Source organism: Drosophila subpulchrella, chromosome 2R (assembly GCF_014743375.2).
Source record: "Drosophila subpulchrella strain 33 F10 #4 breed RU33 chromosome 2R, RU_Dsub_v1.1 Primary Assembly, whole genome shotgun sequence".
NCBI classification, from domain to species: Eukaryota; Metazoa; Arthropoda; class Insecta; order Diptera; family Drosophilidae; genus Drosophila; species Drosophila subpulchrella.
This window is the reverse complement of record NC_050611.1, coordinates 5262927-5282900: the sequence shown is the minus strand read 5'-3', so window position 1 is coordinate 5282900 and position 19974 is coordinate 5262927. Positions and strand designations below refer to the sequence as shown.

Sequence of the window (19974 nt, the reverse complement as noted above, 5' to 3'; positions counted from 1 at the left end):
TATATATGTATGTATGGATAGCATTGGATTGCTGGCTTTTGGCCGGTTGTCCAAAACTCTGATTGCTCCCTTTTTAATTGTCAAACAATTTGAGTCTGTGTTTTTATTGTCCATCCAAACCCAAAAATGGTTTTTATGTCCAGCGCTTCCTGCAATTTGATGGCTGCTAAAAAGTTCGGCGCCCGGATTTATGAATCCTAATTGGCCCGGTTTGATCCAGTCCTGGTCCCGGCCGCACATGTACAACGCATTAAAGTAATCGCACAAATTGTATGAGTTTAATACGAGGGATTTAATTAAAAACGTAGGCATTCTGCCCATCGCATTGCAGGTAAACTTTCCCAGCTGTTCTAGCTGTGGCCATCCCTTTCCGATCGAGCGACCCTCGCTCTAATTTCGGGATTAGGACCTGCACGTGTGCCCGAACCTGCAGCCGAACCACTTCAATTGTTTACCCAAATTATTTTGAGTTACAGTCCACGCGGCTGTCGCTCTATTTCCACGCTACTCTTCTTACACCCGGAAAGGACCTGAACCACCATCTACCATATACCATCGATAGAAGCACCACCACGTGGAACAACTGTTCTCGGTGGCCTTGGACACAAATGTTGCATTTACTGCACACAGCATGTGGCACATTTCATGCGTGTACTTGGAAAGGATTATCAGTTTCCGTTCCTCGGAATATCCCCGTGCAGCATTCATGGGTGGTGGCTTTTAGGTCCATTACAGACGATCCCAATCGCCTTTCGGTTGTCAAGGAGGGCGGCATAATAGGTGGATCAAACAAATGTTATTTATGAATCACAATTCAATAAGGCTCTTCGAGATAAGAACGTTCAGTGAGCAAAGGTTGGAAATTCAGTTCATTGGGGTATTGAAATCTAAAAGTAATCTCCGAAAAAAGTTTTAATTAAAAAGAAAAACGTATTGAATAGAGGGATTTATGCGGGAAGCTATAAATACATATATTTGAAATATTTTTTATAATTAGCGCTGTCTAAACGCGATCATCAAAGATTTCCTTCCCAGGTTTTAATACAATACTGTAATTGAAGAGTTTCTAATCAAATACTTCACTGTTTTGGATATTATCAACAGGCAAATCGAGTTATCCATGCCTGTGCCTTCCTTTGAAACTCTTATCTATTATTTATTTATTTAATTATTTAAGATGATAGTATAGTTTACAAAACTATTACTAATATAGGAGGTGTAGTGCTAGCTACGAGGCCTTCGACAACGTATTTATTTCTCTTGTCTATTATATTTCTTTCTAAATAACCATAATTGGATCTACTTATGTATAGAGTTTCATCTGCAATAAGGTGTATATGTTGATTTAAATCCGTTAATCCAAACAAAATAAACCCAATGGAAGTAGAGTATTTATTGACAGTTACCGAATGGCTGGCATATAAACCATGGCAACTTGTCTTTTCCACAAGAAATCACATACCACCTTATAAAGACATTTATATTCATTACCCCAAATATCAGGCCATATATTTATGTTGGCAAGACTCCGACAGTTAACAAGGCAATGGCCAAAATAGCGACAAATTGCCATTAACATAATTTATACATACACGTGCAAAGAGTATAGGACATGCCTATAAAGCAGGGCAAATGATTTTGATAAAGGTGAGGAGCTCGAGCCCGAAGCCCTAGCATGAAATTGTAATTGCCAGTCAGGCAAGGAAACGTCAGCCAAAATTGTCAGAATACCAGCCGCAGGGTTGGATCAAGAGGCTTTTCCAGGACATGTGAAGTGCTGGTCGGAAAATTACACCGAGAGAGGGGAATGATTTGGTCACGTGCAGCGAAATCGAAGCCAGGTCTACCAAAATAGTATTTCCATTTGATCTGGGCCGAGCAAGAGGTCGGCAGCTTATCTGCCGCAAGTCCTGAAGTGAAATGAAAGCCATTTGTTAGTTGGCACAACCTCGCGAGTGAGTAAGCCGGCAAAATAGATTTAGCTATCTTTTTGGGTCTGTTGGAGCTCGAGGGGGTTGTCCCGGCAACTGCCAGAGGCCAATGAAAACACCAGGAATGGAATTGAAATGCTATTTTTTGCCACTCCTCACTCAGGACAATTAGGAAAATAAAGTTACAAATGTGCAGGTAGTGCACTCAGGAAAAAGTCGTTCTCAAAACCGTTTGCTTGATCTCAAAAGTGAGCGAAGATCGATTCTATTTCAAATTGTTAAAATCGAGAACCGAGAAGACTTCATGTTAGACATGTTAGTCTCAAAAAACAAAATCGAGACTGCATTTTTCTTTTTCCTTTATGTCGCTTCTTCTTGAAAAGCAATATAGAGAGCACCTTCGTCTTGATTTCAAGACAAATTCTTCTTGAATAAGTAAGAAGAAGAATTTTCAAATTGAGATCATTTGTGCTCGACTTATTTCGGTTCCTAATTTTTCTGGGTGTAGACATATTCCTTGTATGCATAGGTGAGGAAACGTGTATTGAGGTGTCAGGTCCTATCTATTGACACTTGGAACTGACAACCGGTCCTCTGGCATAACTCTTTATCTAGATGGCATACGCTAATGAGGACTAGTGTCTGCGGACTTTTAACGGGCAAAAGGGACAGGTATATAGTACAACTGCGGTCAGTCTCGATTACAAATAGCCGGCAACGCACGGTTGGCGACCCAAAACCAGACGGACCGTTCCCCGGGCTAAATTCGATCCGGGGATTCGTTTAATAACAATAACACATATACACTCGCTTGCACGAGGGTAGTTTGTAGCCATATCTCGGAACGTTTTTCTTGGCTTTTCCTTTTTTCTATATCGCACATAATGAGCAAAAAAGCCAGACCAGCAAAGACCAGACAGCAAACAGAAAGGATGAGGGTCGGAGGGACAGGATCCCACATCGCATGCAGCTCACGTATGCGCTTAATTTTTTGTTTATAACACCCAACCACTTCCGCCTTTTTTATCAGCCCACTGCGAGTGTCACTTGGGGCCCAGAAATTTTCGTTTTCCTATGCTGAATATTTTTCATTTAATTTTCTTTTTTTTTAAATCAAATGTGAAAGCCCATGTCTGATGGCTTAGTTGCCAGGGCCAGGAGCAGGAACCGATCCATGTGTGTCCTGGACCAGAGGCCTTTGTCTTTGGCCCTCCTCGTACGTTTATATTTTTTACCCAGAGCTTTAGCCCCCGGGCTGCCTGCTCTCTGGAGAGCAGGAATTATATCCGATTACAACACCGCAGTTTGCCAGCCGAAGATTGGGTGGTTGAACGGCCAATGGAAAATTCAGGGCACTGACTAAGTAATATGTATTTTTTAGGGTGTCTGCGCTTGTCCTCTTCACGGGTTGCGTAATGGATCTAATGCAAACAGTCAAGTTAAGTGAGTTTTTAATTCCATTACTGAAATTCCAACTAAATTTTATAATGGAAAAGGGCAAACAAATTGAACGCGGCTCTGATGGGAATTCAATGTTGATTGGGGTCTGACCCTAGATATTCATTTCCTAAAATCTCTTTTGACCCAAGCACAGTTACTTACAGCTTCAATCTTACCATCAGTATGGATTTCAAAAAATGTATTCCCGAGCAACTGATATGATGAACCAAATAAAAACCCAGAACCTGCGTTATGAGAACCCCAAGAAGGATTTATAAAAACTTTTCAACAGACTGTTACCCAACTTTCTTTTCTCTCCATATTTTTCCCATATTTTTCATGAGTTTTCCCACAAAAAGTTCTGTATATCTCTTCCTCCACACGTTTCATGTGCGGCAGAAGAAGTGCAGAAAACTATAATTACAGAACAGCCGAAAAACCACAAGGCAGCAGACGGTGACGACGACGATATTGTGAATGATTATGGTTTCCATGATGCTGATTACGACGTTGATGGGATTGATGGTGACGGCGACAGGGTCAGGGAATCGAAGGGGAATCAACTACCGGCTGTCGAGAAAGGCCCAAGAACGAAGAAATTAATATTTTAATTACAACACATTTAACATGCGATTATGCGCTTCAATGAACTTCTTGTGGCCAAAACACAAAGGGGTGGCTCTTACAATCGAGCACACAGCAGTACACTCACTCATATAAATTTACACCCTGGACCCACGCACAGTGGGCGCAAAAAGTGTCATAACTTATTACAGTACAACCCAAAGCGACACATCCGCTAAGCGCCAACGGAAGTCGCCGGGGAAAGTAGTCGGAATTAGAGGGGGGCGACGGGGCAGGCGGGGCCTAATAAAGTGCCAGTCGATGGCACACGAACTAATCCAGAAACACGAAGTGCACTTTAATTACCACCAGGCGTCAGTTACACCGTAAAAAGCCATTGCTCAGAAGAAAAAACAAGGTTTCTTCTAAAACCTTTTTTATTTAAAAATAAGGTTTCTTCTAAAACCTTTCTTATTTAAAACCTTTGTTCGAAGAAACAGGTCTTTTAATATTCGTACAACATAGGGTTAGCGAGTTATTTTTTTTAAGATTGCTGTGTATTTCTTCTTGGATAGATATTATTTTAAAAAATTGTAGGTTAAAGCTAGTTTTATGTCTCATAAGCATATTAAAGCTTAAGTAATTTTGAACACTATGTTTACCGAAAATAAAAAATAACAATCTTTGTATTATTTTGACATTAATTATCCGATCGTTCCTATGGGATATGATAAATTCGTCCGATATTTTTTTAATTTTTTTTGAAATTCTGAAATATTAAAAGAATGATATTCCTAAGAGTAGAAGTTAATATGTTAAAAAACACCGAAGCTATATTTATTTTATATTTTTCAAAAATACTTTCTTTATCATTCCTTTGGGAGCTTTAGGATATAATCCGACTCGTTCCGACTTGTATACTACCTGCAATAGAAAAAAGAGTTTTGGGAAGGTTTTATCCCGATAGGTTTAAAACTGAGAGACTAGTTTGCGTAGAAATGGACAGACGGACGGACAGACGAACGGACAGACGAACGGACAGACGAACGGACAGACGGACGGACAGACGGACCGACAGACGGACGGACAGACGGACGGACAGACCAACGGACAGACGGACGGATAGACGACGGACAGACGGACGGACGGACAGACGGACGGAGAGACGGACATGGCTAGATCGACACGCCTTGTGATGCTGATGAAGAATATATATGCTTTGTGGGGTCGATTGTAAACTTTTGACTGAAATCATTAAAAAAAAAAAAATTTTAAATTTAATTTAAATTTTAAAAATAAAATTTTATACGTTTGAGCTCTTCTGAGAGGAGTGTTGTGACCTAAGTCAGGAAAGATTTCTTCCACCATTTAAAATCTCATTCTCTTTTTTATGATGGAAGCGTTTCGAGCTCCTTAATAATTCTTAGATTGTTCCAAATCCGACACTTTATTCGCAGTGTACGTCGCGACTTGGAGTCGTCGGAGCTCGAATCCGAGTCCGACTGGGGCTCCCGACGACCGAATCCGGAAGGCCCGACGAGGCAAAGGACTGTCAAAGGACTGCCTTAACAGCGTCTAAGCTGGCGCGGGTGTAATTGACAGCTGTTAGTTAACAGACAGCGGCTAGGAGGCGTCTGCTGTGGCAGTGGGCGGTGGGCGGTGGGCGGTCGAGGTGAAGGGGGTGTTGTTTTGGCCCGTCTGATGGGTCGATGGGTGGTGGGTGGTGGAGCTGTCGTCGTCCTTGTCAACGGCCGCCAGCAGCGTGCGGATGTGTGGAGTGTTAATCAAAGCGTAGTTAATTGCTCCGCCGAAGGAGAGGCCAGAAAAGAAGCAGCTCTGATTGGGATTTCCTCGGGTAGTGGATCACTTTTCGGGGGGTGGGGTCGTTGGGGTCCCTGCGTGTGTGCCTGTGCCCTTTGATTAACTTAACCCCTTGTTGCCGCTGTCATTATTGTTGCATGTCTAATTTGGCAAGTGCTAAGTGCTGGACGGGGTCGTGTAAGCTTTTTGTCCCTTTTTTTGGGGGCAGGGCCAAGTCCACGGCGCCATGAAGTCTGTAAAAACAATAAATACTAATTAAAATGTATTTAAATACAAATAGCCAACAAAAAGGGGCCACACACACGCATTTCACTGCACTCGGGGGCTTTTCTCCTTTGACAATTTCATTTTCCTTAGCCTCTATAAGAAAGTCAAAGCATTTCTCCACTTATGTATGTGTGTTTTTTCTGCATGTACACTTGTTTTCGTGCTCGTTGTTTACTCGCCTGCTCACAAGCGCCACCTAGCGGAAATGCTTCATAAAAACTTAATTGTCCGTGTAACACTTTTTTATAGTTTTACCCCCAAAGTCTTGTTCGACTTTAAGTGGCATGCAACACACATGGAAACATTCTGATTGAAAGACTTTAATTTCGTTAGGAGAGAGTTGTGCCAACGGAGAATGTTTTGTGGTGAGTGGCGTAAAAGGGGAAAAGCAATGAATGTGGAGGAACTTTTGCGATGTCAGCAAAAGGGGGAATTAAATTGGAGTCGGGGGTGCAAAAGTCTCTGAAATGGAACCTTAAGTGGAGTAATTTCTTTGTAAGATTGAATGTCTGAGGAGAATTCTTAAAAAGTAAAGATATCATAGTAGAAGGATATCATTAAGGGTAATTAACCAATGGTACACAGAGTTTCGTCTTTAAAGACCTTGCACATGTTCGATTTTTGATTAAATACTTGATTTATTTGAGAAGGACTAAGGTCTATACCTTAACAAGAATGTTTGAATTTTTATATTAAATTAGGTTAAGGTTAATCAAAGAAATAGGAAAGTATCTTCATATGATCCTAACCGTTTAAAGTTGTCCTAACTGATTCAAACAAGATATTCTTTCATTTATAATTCGCTTTGCCTCTACCAAATGTATTATTCAGAGCAAGAGGAAGCCTGTTATGCTGATTATTATCCATCTACACGTGTCACAGTTTCCTCCACAGTGAGCCATAAAGGCAATATGTGGCACTATTGTAATCAGCAAATAGTGAGGTGGACTCCCATTCCAACCCCCTTTATACATTTGCCTCATTTCCCACTACAGAGTCCGTAAAAAAGAGCCGGCAACTTCGGCGACATCATCCATTCTCATCAGTCGCACTCGCAGCCCGTGACAAAAAGATTGCGACTGACAAAGGGAAATAGATTGAATTGCGTGCGAAATGCGTTTGCCGTGCGTCGGCTGCATGAATGGAACGTTTGTAGCTGCCCTCGCACCCCTGCCAAAAAAAAACAAAAAATCACATGAAGCAGCACCCTCTGTTTCCGCCGAATCCTAAATGTTGTACGTGTAAAGCATTTAAAGTAATGAAAAGAGGCTGGGCAGAGGTGTTTTTCAGGGTTGGGTTGTCGATATTAGTAACATTTGGGCGCTGACATGATTTGGCCAGGAGACAGTCATTCAATTCGGACGGTCAATACATCAATATGTCGTCCAGTCAGTCAACCAAACGATCCGCCCAATGAGGCGGTAAACGGATGCAGGACCTGGTCTAGGGCTGGACCACAAAAACAGGATGAAAGACGGCACCACCAGGAGATGAGTTGAAGTTGCAGACGGAGTCGGAGGAGTTGGTGGCCATAGTTGACTGCCTGCTGACACATGTGAGATATATGCATGCAACGCAGGCAGTGCGTTAATTTATGTGCGGAATTTAAATGGATCACCATCCGGCTGCAGACGCAGAACCGCCTCCTCCGGCCGGACACCCGCAAATTGTTAGAACAAACAATTCCAGACGCGGCATAGACATCAGAGGGTTTTTCTGTTGGTCCTTGATAAATGTTTTGGCTCTACAGTTACCATATTGCCATGGGGTTAAACCCCCGGCCTCCTCCACCCACCCACAGAGCTACTTCCTTTAAGACAAACCCATTTCGCCGGCGATTATGAGCAAAGTTTTGGTTATTTATCAATTTAATGACTTGCCACTCGCCTTCGGCTGGCGTAATTTAAAGCGTTTAGATGGGATTTATATTGTGAAATTAAGTTTAACTGGAAGTAAAAGTGGCATTAATTTCCTTTATGGCTTATGGGGGCCTACACTTTAAATCATTCAACCAAATTTGTGATACCCATTCGATTCCCTTCGACACTTGACTCCATCTCCGGGCCGGGCTTATTGATTTGTTTCACTCATCCACTTGCCAATGTCGCTGTCAGTCTGTTATTGATGGCGCCATCAGGAGATTCAGATTCAGCCCTCCACCTGGCACTTGTTGGGTTTTCGGAGAGTGTCTCCGAAACAGATACAGATACAGGTTCAGAGCAAACCCCTTGACACCTGGGTGGCTCAAAGCCCCCACTGCCTGAACGCTTCGCTGCACTTTTCCTGTTGGCTTTCGATGGGTTTCTCTGTTTTTTTGCCTGACAGCATCCTTCTGCCCGCTTCCGGATGCCGTACAAATGTCAGCATCATAAACCAATTTTTATAAAATTTTCCAATTTGTTTAGATAAATTTAAGCAGCAGCCCTGCTGGGGTGGCAGGCTCAAATCCTGGCAAGTAAGTAAACACCGATGGGCCAGGGGTTGGGTCTCCGGTAAGCCCCTTCTTCCGACGCGTGCTGTCATTTCTTTTGCCGGCTCATGACATGAGCACCCTGTCCCAGTCCCAGTCGCAATCCCATTCAATTTGGAACCTTACCACCACCCTATCCTTCAGATGTTTGCCTTCTGCTCGCTGGGCGCTTGATAAATTGTTCAATCAACTTGTTTCGCAACTGATTTGGGCTGTGCCAATTTCCGAAAGTTCCGAGTAAGTTTTCTCGAGCGACAGTCAAATAAAGTTTATTAAATAGTCCAAGTAACCTGACCGCCCAACTTTCCGCTCTCCAGTTCTAGGACTTGAAATGATTCTTCTGTTTAACTTTATCCCTGTTCGAAGGACTTCCTGGTTGAAGAGGGGCTAGGTAGTTCCCCACTCTCTTCTTGCGTTTGGCTTTCCATTAACGCATCTTGTATAATGCATTTTGCACACCCTTTAACCCCATCCACACGCAGGCTGCTTAATTTCAAATTAGGGTGGCGTTTTCGTGCCATGTGCCGGGGGTTAAGGGTTCGGATTCGGCTTTAGAGGGACTGTGTTTGTGATTTTCATTAATGGCATTTGGCACAATTGCAACCCGATCAACCCTTCAGCACACAAACTGCAATTACAGGCCCTGACTTTGACTTCACCTGGGGGGGGAGCAGCTGGAAATCAGTCCCGGAAAGTTATCAAAAATCAACATGGAGCCAGCCTGCATCCGCATCTTTGTCGGCTATCCCCACTTCAAGTCAATCTTCAGTATTTGCAATCAATTTAATTTCAATGACAGAGCATTTGCATGGAGTTTGGTGAATGGTTCATGGTTAGATGGGTAGATGGTCGGACTGCACCCGACGATAGGCTGGATTCTGTGTAAATATGCAAATCGAAAATGCAAATTAGTTGAATTTTGATTTTGTCTCGAGTGAGATGAATGAATGCGAACAGGAGCGGCTTCTTGCTCCTCATCATCTATTTGAGCGTCGGTGATGTGGAAGTGAAGTTCAAAGAGTGGAGGGAATCGGTTGAGTGGAAGGAGGAGGGGTAGGCTGAAATAGGATTAGGCTGCCACATGCCTAAGCTCTTGAAGGGGACTCCACGAACAAATCACTCTGGTTATTCTAGCTTTAAAATACCAGAAAACTCTGGCAGAAATTTGAATAGGGATGGTGCAGATAACAGTGATATCTTTCTTATATAACAGCTGTCTCACTCGAGCATAAATGGGTTCTTCGATAAGGGTCTCTGGTGTTCAGTTTCATACTTCAGCTTCTCAAAAAGTCCCAAACTCCTTTCAACACATCCACGTTAAAGGACAGGATTTTAGCACCAAAGGTTTTTTAGGGCTATATCACAACATCTTAACTAAAATTCTTATAAAAACATAAAATATATCAAAATATTTTTATGATAGTCAATACTCGTATAGTTAGTTTCCGAACTCAAGGCTATTTTTTCTATCCATACCCCCTAACTAAAAAAACCCAAGAATTTAGGAGTCCTTAATAATAATATATGATCCCAGCTGTACCCACGTTGGTTCTCATCCTTGATTCCACGGTCCCTCTTCCCAGTATTCATTCCACCCTGTTCGCGGGGCACTCAACATTCCACTCACACTCCGCGAATAGATCACTGCCATTTCGTGTCAGGAACCCTTCCTTTGTTGTGCCACATTAAGCAGCTCTAAGCATCCATCGACAAAAACAACAAATGATTAAAACCGAACCCAACCAAATGCATTCCTCAAATAACTCAAATATTTTTAAAAACTAAGCAAAACATACTCTCAACTTGAGGCTGAAGTTGAGGACGCGCGGCAACCCTTGGTGGCGGCAGCCTAGCAACCCTGAAAAAACCCACGGGCCAGGCATTTGGCACACTATTATTATCATAATGCGCGCTCTTACTCGCTCTCATTATTATGATTACGCTGGCCTCGTTGGCTTTTCAGTTGCGGGGTGTGCGGCACGTGTGGCAGGGAAATCGGTGAGGTCAGGAGGGCGGCAGGGGGTGGGAAGCAGGAACAGGAGGAGGAGTAAGTGGAAGGACGAAAAGTCAGTTCCCCTGAAAAAATCAGTTTGCAACCATGAAGCACGAAGCCAGGCTAAGGATCGAGTTTATGTAAATGGATCTATAGTCAGAGAGTTTTGGACCTTAACGAAATACAATGATACGATAAAAAAATAGTCTTGAAAATCATAGCGTTGCTTTGCAATATCGAGCTACAACCATTGAAAATCAGGAGTGTTAAACAAGTTATAGCTCTCTAGTGGCCTTGACTTAGGAGATTTATTAAATGCTATCCTTAGTTAGTTATGATGGAGTTATAAGACTTAACTTTATAATTTGAGTTAATAGGATTATATGATTTTAGAGGATTTTTAAAATGTACACACCTATCACTTAGTGATTGATCTGATAATCGATATCGAAGAACTCTTTGCGGAGATTATATTGATCGGGAATTATTAAGGCCTAACTAACTTAATAATATTATAGAGTGCTATAATCCAATCGAAAAGTATTTATAGCAAAAAAGATCCTGCAGCTGGAGAAAAGCGGCAACAGTGCGTATTCACAGTCGAATGAGGGGATCGCCTGGGAAATGGACATGAAATGGAACGCCAAGCAGTAAATTAAGTGCCCGCTGGGAATTTTCTTTATCGAATTGTGCGGCTGTGTGCGTGCCTGTCTACTCTGTCTCTGTCCCCCCAGCTCACTCTCTCCCTCACTCTGTTTGTCTGCCCGTCTACGTTTTGTGTTTTCATTGCACTGAGAAAAATATTTGGGTCTATACCATTTGTAGATCATTTTTTCTTTATTTGAATAAATCGAGTACAAAGATGATTACCCCAAAACACTAGAAGTAATTACAGAAAAACGTACACTAAGAAAAATAAACCAAAACAAAACTGTTCTGTAAATATAAAAAAAGAACTACGATCGACTTAATTAAAAATTCTCAAAATCGCTTCATCTCCAAAGGAAAACTTACCAGCAGTTGAGTTCTTGATTTCAAGAGCTTTTCTTCTCAAGTAGGTGTTTTCTTTTTAAAATATTAATCTTTCTCGAAAAAAAAAATCGAATATCCTTTCACATTCATTTAAAAATCGTACCATCCCAAAAAGCAAAAAAAGAACATTTTCTTCTTAAATAATTGAGAAGACAAATTCTCAAATTAAGATGATTTAATCTAGGGTTTTGTTCGTTCTGAAATATTCTGGTTGTTTTTGGGAGCCCACACAGGTGTGTTCTTGATCGCTCTACAACTTTAACTAAACGCTCTAAAATCAATCTTATTTTTTACTTCCTGTGACACCTTAGTATATACTTCTTTTGCTCAACATTATTAGAATAATTTATTATAATATTAACTCACTAAAAGAGATGAATTTATTATCTACCGATCCTGTTAATACCCAAATAGCATTTCATTTGACAGCTTTAACATTTCAAAAATATTTTCCCAAGTGTAGTGCTCAGGCGATGAAGCCAGACCGCTTTCCTGGTTCGGCCGCCGTGCTTAAAGGTCTGTCCTGGGTTGGGTGCTTCGGCACTCCTTGCCCGTCCTTTACCCTTTACCCTCGACATGATGGGACCCCAGCCCCGATCGAATCGCCTTCCCTGAGCCTGAGCTAACCCTTTCATTATGGGCTCAGTCGATATCGAAGTCTTGGCTTTAAGTTCTTGCCCATGTGAATTCATCTCGATATTCGTGTATATTTTTTTGTTTTTCTTTGTATCTTCCCCCGGCAACTCAGTGCCTCTCTTTCAGTCGGCTTTTGTGTAGTTGTTGTTGCCCAGCGCACTGTATTGTTATGTTAATTTTTGATTATACGCAACCCCATTGTTGTTGTTGTCGAATGCGAGTGAGTGAGTGAGTGGCACGAGCCCAGTCTTTCATATCTGCTGCTCACTAATTTGTGCGCGTGCCGACGGCTCAGGGTGCTCGCCCCCCTCCCCTCCCCATCCATCTTAATTTCGACTACCCCCTTTTCAGCACAGCTTGAAAATCGCATTTAAATAGTGCGGAATACCCAGTCAGTCAGAATCCTCAGTAGTATCCCCGCTTTTTCGGCTGTCTGTCTTTTGTGTCTGAGTCTCCGAGGGCGTCATGTTCTTCTCACGTCCACGTGCCGGGCATCAGTTTCAAGCTCGCCCCCAACTAACCCACAAAAAGGGGTTCTAAACCCCCGAACCCGTTTTATCCCGTCCTCATCGTAATGTTAAAATTAAAAGTGTTTCGCTTAAGTGTTTTGTTGTGTTTGTTTGTTAGTTGTTTGTTGTTGGTCTTGCCGCAAGCTTTAACTAATGTGAGAGATAAAATGGAGCATGTCCACCAGATATTGTCGTAGGCTAAGACATTGGGGGGGGGAGGGGGTTTGGGGTTCCAGCAATTACAATAGTCAATCAAGTTTGACTTGGGGCATTACTCCTTTCGTTGCCTTCGAAAGTTTAATGAATGAGAACATTTTGCGGTGACTCAAAGAGCTACGGTTTCCGTTTCTGGTTGAAGGATAAGATGGGGTTGGGGTTCTGTCTATCTGGTTACACCGCAGTTAAAGAGATTGACTCCGGATAAGGTGGCTCCCTTTGGAGGTTAATTAAACCCTCGCTCGGTGGTCACGTGTTCAGAATCGCCAGTTTGGGCAGGGATGGGGTTCATGGGTATTAATGAATATGTATTATGAGCGTTGAGGTGCTAATGGACACGACACGCCACACAATTTGGGTGCTGGGCAGTCCAGCAGGACTGCAACAAAAGCGCTGCAGCCGCAAATTGCATTAGAAATGCAAACAAGTGGGTTGCAGGAGCTCCACCCCCCCAAAAACCACCCAAAGCAGGCTTTCCACAGAGGCCGTGTGCCCCAACTTGCGGATATGTTCGACATGGCAGCGGGCGCTAATTGAATATACAAAGTGCCCAAGCAGGACCTGGATCAGCAGACCTGGTTAAACCAGGGCACGAATGTGGAAGTGGATGTGCAGCTGGATGTGGACCACGTGCTAACCCTTCAGAAGTTGCTATTGTTGCTAACCAATCGACCGCCGTTCGTTCGACGGCTGAACCGCTCAAGGGGTTGCACGCCCATGCCCGAACTTTCCCCTTTTCATAGTCGGTGCGATTTTTGCTCAGTGCAGGCTCGGACATCGTGGGAGTTTTGACAGTTGGCGCGGCTCTCCCGCCCCTTTTTTATTGCATTCGCCACTTCCGCTCTTCCGCTCATTGGATATGCAATTTTTGATGCCCTCTCCAAGAGGGTTATACGGTTTCTCAACCTATTCTGAAGCAAACCCATCATATTTGTAGAAATCTCTAGTTATATCTTAGTATTTTGGTTAGAAAAATAAAATAAATAAATATTTTAGTTTGAAATGAACTTGTATTTGAAATAATGCCATTTTTGATGCTCTTTCCAAAAGAGTTCTCTGTTCTCAACATATTCTAAACCAATCATATTTGTAGGAATCTCTAGTTTTAACTTATAACTTAGTATTTTGGAGTTTTAAAAAATAACTATTATACATTTTTCGACTTAAAATTAACTTATATTAAATTTAATTATGCTTACAATTTCCAATTTACGTTCAACGAACTCTATTCTACTCTGAGATTTTCTTTCTAAAAGGGTATTTTAAACTTTTTCCCTTGCTTATTCTTTTCACTCTCCTTTCGACGCTGTTGTTGTTTGTTGGCCTTTGTAAACTTAATCCCATTTATATGCTTATTTGGATTGACCGTCTGCTATTGGATTTCCCATCGTACCGCCTGCCCTCGGGATGACTTTCTGACTAGCCCCTACCCTTTAACCTTCCTGTTGCCCATTGCCCGTTGCCCTTCTTATTTTCCCGTGGGGAATGGGTTTACTTCCTTTTGCGCACTGAAAGATAAACTATAGGTTTTAACTTTTAGAATACATGTTGCTTATGTAAAATATGATCCCCACACAAAGATTTAAGATTTAACTTATTATCTCACACTTTTAAAAGATATTTTTAAGAATAAACGTCCGAAATTATTTATAATCATATTTTTAGTAAAAGACAATCAACTTTGGACGAATATTAAACATTTTTAGTAAAATATTAACGACTATGAGCGTATATTGCATCCATTGTCTTGTGTTTTAATCGGAACCCCTGATGTCTGTATGGCTTACAAACCCATGTCCTATCGCTGCCTGGTTCTATTGCTCTAATTGGAATTGGTACACTTTTCTTTGATGCCCACATTTAGTTGGGCCTTTTGTTACCGTTTTTATTTCTTTGGTTGTTACTGGTAGCGTTTATGACGGCGTTCCTGTCGCAATATCCACTGCTCGTGCCACGTTGATATCTACAGTTGTTATCTGAACTTCTTTTGGGCGGCAATTTTCACTGCGGTTCGGCTTGGCTGGAGTTTGGAATTGGGTTTTGGTTTGGGTTCGGTTCGGCTTGGTTAATCGTTAGGGCTTGCGTGGGATTAACCAGTTTTTGGGATGAAGGCTGGTGGGAATTGAGCTCAAGGGATTGCAGACTGGCTGTAGTTTGTTCTATTGTTCTTGTTTTGATTGCAACGTACAGATGTCTGGTTTGTTTACGGCGGAAAAGTGATTTAAGGGGGAGTACTTTACCATTTGTAACTACCTTTAAGGAATTTCTATAAAAGTTACTGTTTTGGCAACCACTAATCTATCAATTTTCTTTTCCTTTTCAGGTAGGTGGAAGTCTTTACGAAAAATCTGGATATCCAACTTGATAAGTATAGAACTCCACCATATTTTCCCCTTCTGATTAGGATAAACAGCCCCTTCTTATCGAGAATAGAAAGCAAAATCAATAATTTCCGGTTTATGTCTGGAGCCCTCGTATTATGACAGCCAAACGATGAAAACGAAAGCAATCGTCTTGTCTGCCCCCATATGTTGCGGAGATAGGGAAGGGGTCTTTGTTTTCATGGCTCCTATTCAGCTTTTGGCATATGCAGACAGCCATCGTGTTGTTGTTATTATTGGCTCCGCTCAATGAGGCCTGTGAATGAAATGTTTATTAGCCTGATTATTGTTCATAGACCAGCCGCCCAACCTCCTCCGTTCCCCGCCCCCATTTCAATTGATATTCCCATGGACTGCAAGTCAGTCGAGTCACGCACTTCCTGGACCACGCCCCCAAATTGCAGTGGGGGGGCAGGGCGGATCCCACAGCTAAATTAGCAATTGTCACATTGCGACGAATGCATCGACACACGGAAAATGTGGGGGAGAATTGAGAAAAGGCAGTGGGATGAGGGGAAACCGGAGAACAAGGAATTTTCCACTGCTTTTCCCAGCTTCCCCATCTGCTCCTCTTGAGTTGGACAAACTGTGTGGACAGCCACTGAAAGCATCCCCTATTCACACCCCTCTCTTTGCTTAGGGGGTTGGAAACTCGTAACAATTAGCACTCAAGATAGATGGCATGGAAATGGATGGAAATGACAAGAGGGGAAATGGAATGGAAAATATAGAAACAATTTATGAAGCAGTGAAACTGGAAAATAAGTTTTTCTGACAGATGCACCAAAAATTGTTTTAAACCAAGTGTATTTCATTTATTAATAGTGTTAGAAGCTATAGCCTCATGGGGCTCAACCAATTGATAGTATTTCAATAGTTTAATGTGATTGTAACAACTTTAATCTCTTAGCTAATGAGCCATGTCGCTGTCTGATGTCCAACATCTTTCGTCCGAAAATCGAAGACCCTCGCCCGCCCGCATGCTCCATTAGCGTCACACAATTTGTACCTACCGAAAAAAGAAATCCATCAGAAGGGGGGCCCCACAATAAAAACCAATTCCAATGAAATTTTTCATCCCACCAAATTGAAAAAGCGAAAAGAACGAGAAGAGCGAGGAAGAAACAACCAGAAGACAGCACAACGGACGGCGGACAAACAAATAGCCACGGACCCCGAACCCCGGACTCCGAATTTCGAGTCCCACTGATGGAACACAATAACCTGGGGAGCTGGTTCGAAGTAGGGGGGGGGGGGGGGGATGGAGAGAATCTCGAGAAGCCCTTTTTATGGTGCAACAAATCTCGGGCTGAATGAAAACGCCAGAGAAGCGGCGAGTAGACCAACGCAAAGTGGGAAACCGAACAAACAAGCAAGACCTCCACCTACTTTTCCGAGGGGGTGGAGATGACTTCCCCATGACGACGACGACGACGACGATGACGATGACGTTGTGGCTATGCCTGTGCCATATTATTAAGTGTAGCCAGAAGCAATTAGGTGTAGATAAGCAAACAATAATGGTCCCAGTCACGTACCGCCAGCCGACCCTGGTCGCTGGGCATTTTCCCGAGTTGAGAGCTGCCATTGGATGGTCAAATGGTTCAATCGCTGAAGTACATTTATTGACCGAAGGACATCCATCTTACTTTTCAGCCATTTGTAGTTTTTATTAGCTAGCTTAGGTCTTTTCATTTATTTAGTTGCTTACAAACAAGAGTGTACTCCTTAGGCCAAAACATGATATTTCTGCACTGATAAAATAATTGATAGGAAGTTATGTTAGATTTTATGAAGTTACAATTCAATTCAATTTATTTTCAAAGGGAGTTAAATTGAAAATTACTTTTATACATATTTTCGAAGGTAGATAAACCAAAATAGCATTTATAATATATATTTTACACTAATCAATTTGATTATGGCAGTATTTTATATGTGAACATTTAAAGATTACCATAAATTACTTTGTTCTTTCCATAATTCAGTTCCACCGATTGGAATTGAGTATAATCACCCACATCGAACTACTGTCAATGCTTCAATAAGTTTTGCACCTCTTTCAGTCCAAAGTTTTTAAGTATATCGACTGGGTTAGCATGGTGGAAATGCCCAAAAGGAAAACCAGTATGCAGGGCTGAAAAAAAGGTGCACCCTTGTTCAAGCATTGGCAGTGCCCCATGCAATCCTCGCATCTGCTGACAGGTAGCTTCTCCTTATTGAAGATACCTGGATTCAGAGCCAACTGGCAGCCAAGGGAGGGTGAATAAAGACAGCAAAACGTCTCGATGTAAGCTGCGGGAGAGAATTATTAAAAGTTCTTCAGTTCTTTCAGTTGAAGCACCGAATACCGAACTTATTTCGAATGGATAGGGCGTGCACGGAGAGAAGGGGCTGTCGTAAGTCCTGCTCCTTCTTTGGCATTTATCCTTTGAAATCTCATTTTCATTGATGTAAGCGCCTGGAGCGCAGTAGTAGCCAGTATAGTTGGTCTGGCAGTGGAACTGCCCACGAGCCTTACACTCGATGCACTGACCAAGAATACCTGATGGAAGGTGTCTGAGATTATAAGAATTCCAAATAAAATAGAGCTCACTTACCTGGCACAGAAAGCAGGAAAATAACTAATAAATTTATTGCGCCAAATGACATATCAATAGAAACAAACACTACAATTTTATTATTTTTGTGTAAATGTCAAAATACAAAGACTTAGGAAAGTTATTGAACAAAACCCAGTATATCCTAGTGGAACAGTATATATTTAAATTAAAACGGGTTCCTTTATTCCTTTGAAAATGCAGTGATCAATCGAAGCCCACGTACATAATTAACGGCATGTGAATGACGTTTGCATATTTCAGAGGCAGCCACAAACTGATTCAGCTTGTCTTTAATGAATTCTTCCTCAGATGGCGAAATTCCCCTGAATTCTGTGCTCATTATGCTACGTGGGCTGGCATCGGTCGAAGGTTCCTGGAAATCACCTCTGAAGAGCTGTATTCAGTATAAAGAAGCTCGAGGAAGCCAAGAGGCTACATTAATAACGATTCACATTTTACTTTGCAAGGCTATGGATACCGAAACTGCATTTTGGAAATCTCTTGAATGTTCTCCAACTGTGGTGTTTTCCAGATGGAACCTTTTTGTCACGTTTCCCAATCTAGGAAATCTACGATTTTAAGTTTTTGAAGACCTTAAAAAATAAACCTTTACTCCAAAAGGTGTTGTAATTATTATATTATTATTGAAAATACATTTTTTTTAATCGTAGTAGACCATAGGAAAGAATTAAGAACCCTTATATAAACAATAGCTTTTGTTTTCGTCTGATGCTCTTTTCAACTAATTTTCGATGAGATTTCGGGGTAATGAATTTAACTAGGGAACAGAGTACCCTAAGTATCTCAACGGGGACAATGGTGTGTCAGTCTGCATATGCAGCTCAAATTAGCCCCGAATTTTGATCTAATTGCAGCACTTGGGGCGGCACTCCTGCTGGAAGGAGATATTGGGTCTTCGGTGACATGACAGTCGTTTGGATTTGAATTGCAGAATCTGCAGACTGCCTCGACGTCCGCATTGTTATTCAAATGCTGCCATTAATACTTCACCGGCAATTGAAAATGCCCGACGAGGACAAGTGCTCGGGTGCAAGTGAGTCATCCGTCGGTGGGTGAAATGGTGTCTATGGCCACACGTCATGTGTGAGTGCTCCTTGGAGCTGTATGCTGCATCCGATGCCCCAGCTCACTTTGGTTCCTTTCCAGGCATTCATATGCAAATTCTGGTGACTTCTTCAGTGTAGCCGGGAAGTCGAGGGGCTGGGTGACCGGTTTTTCTACTTCTTTATCGTCCTGTGCTCCTGCTCCTTTAGGAAATATAATATGGCAAAATGGAGTTTTGAATTTATTAACTTTCGTTGGGAGAACACCAGCTTCTCAATGCTGCCCACAACTCTGCCTACATACTGTGGTATTAATGGAAAATTGTAGCACAAAGGTTTCCCCTCTCTCTCTCGTCAAATACTTTGTTTGAGCTATAGTTTGTGGCAAACAAAGGAAAAAAATTGAAATCAAAATCATTTGTTAGCCTGAGGGGAAACCCCGCATGACTGCAACAGCAACAATGACACCAGGCAACATCAATAATAGGAACAGCAACAGAAATAACTATCACAATTGGGCACACACATCATCGTCGTCGTCATCCCCCAAAATGGTATTGAATTTCAGTTGCCATTGCCTACCCCACTCTCCTATTTTTTTCTGGATTCCCGGGGCATTTATTGAATTTATCAGCTGGGACCCATCGCCAGCTCTGATCTTCGTATGGTTCCATTTACCGATTCGAAGAACAAGAGTTGTGGCATCTTTAACATTTAATGTTAATGGAATTGTCTGCGAGCGCAGCAGGTCGGGGTCACCACTCGAATAAAATGCGGAATGCGCATAAAGTCCCAATCAAACTGCTTAGGATTTTCTGCCCCCACCGACTAATCCCAAACTCGAGGGGCACACACGCACTTATGTACTCCGAACACCCAAAGACTCGACTCTCCTCTCAACTTCCCGGCCAGCTTTAATTAACCCAAGTGAAGCGGGGGCTGGGCCAATAAAACTAGAAGTAAACACAGTAATTGTGTGTGGATATGGCCCTGAACCGCAAACCCCCGAAAACCCGGCTCAGACTCGATCCGCAGCACCTGTCGGCT

General features: G+C 42.2%; 2 protein-coding genes and 1 pseudogene across 3 annotated transcripts in view; 1 reads left to right on the top strand and 2 right to left on the bottom strand.

Moving 5' to 3' along the window:
• LOC119549392 (zinc finger protein jing) overlaps positions 1–19974 on the top strand; it is a 133330-nt gene that overhangs the window by 93299 nt on the left and 20057 nt on the right. The gene's annotated exons all lie outside the window — the stretch shown is intronic.
• Positions 16270–16732, bottom strand: LOC119549394 (annotated as a pseudogene).
• LOC119549393 lies at positions 17142–17949 on the bottom strand. 2 transcript variants are annotated; one of them, XM_037857445.1, is made up of 3 exons: positions 17861–17949; positions 17617–17805; positions 17142–17555 (listed from the first exon to the last, which is right to left on the bottom strand). In XM_037857445.1, exons 1-3 carry the CDS (start codon positions 17910–17912, stop codon positions 17323–17325), a joined length of 474 nt encoding a protein of 157 aa, XP_037713373.1. In that variant the 5' UTR covers positions 17913–17949; the 3' UTR covers positions 17142–17322. The 2 variants fall into 2 exon arrangements, with proteins under 2 accessions (XP_037713373.1, XP_037713374.1); XM_037857446.1 differs by having other exon boundaries at positions 17416–17555; positions 17612–17805.

What these genes read in the sequence shown, in the direction of transcription:
- LOC119549393 (XM_037857445.1), bottom strand. Translation starts at nt 17,912, where the DNA reads ATGTCATTTGGCGCAATAAATTTATTAGTTATTTTCCTGCTTTCTGTG. An exon ending in TTTCCTGCTTTCTGTGCCAG is followed by an intron (nt 17,806 to 17,860) that starts GTAAGTGAGCTC and finishes ACCTTCCATCAG; the next exon opens with GTATTCTTGGTCAGTGCATC. An exon ending in GCCCTATCCATTCGAAATAA is followed by an intron (nt 17,556 to 17,616) that starts GTTCGGTATTCG and finishes TCTCTCCCGCAG; the next exon opens with CTTACATCGAGACGTTTTGC.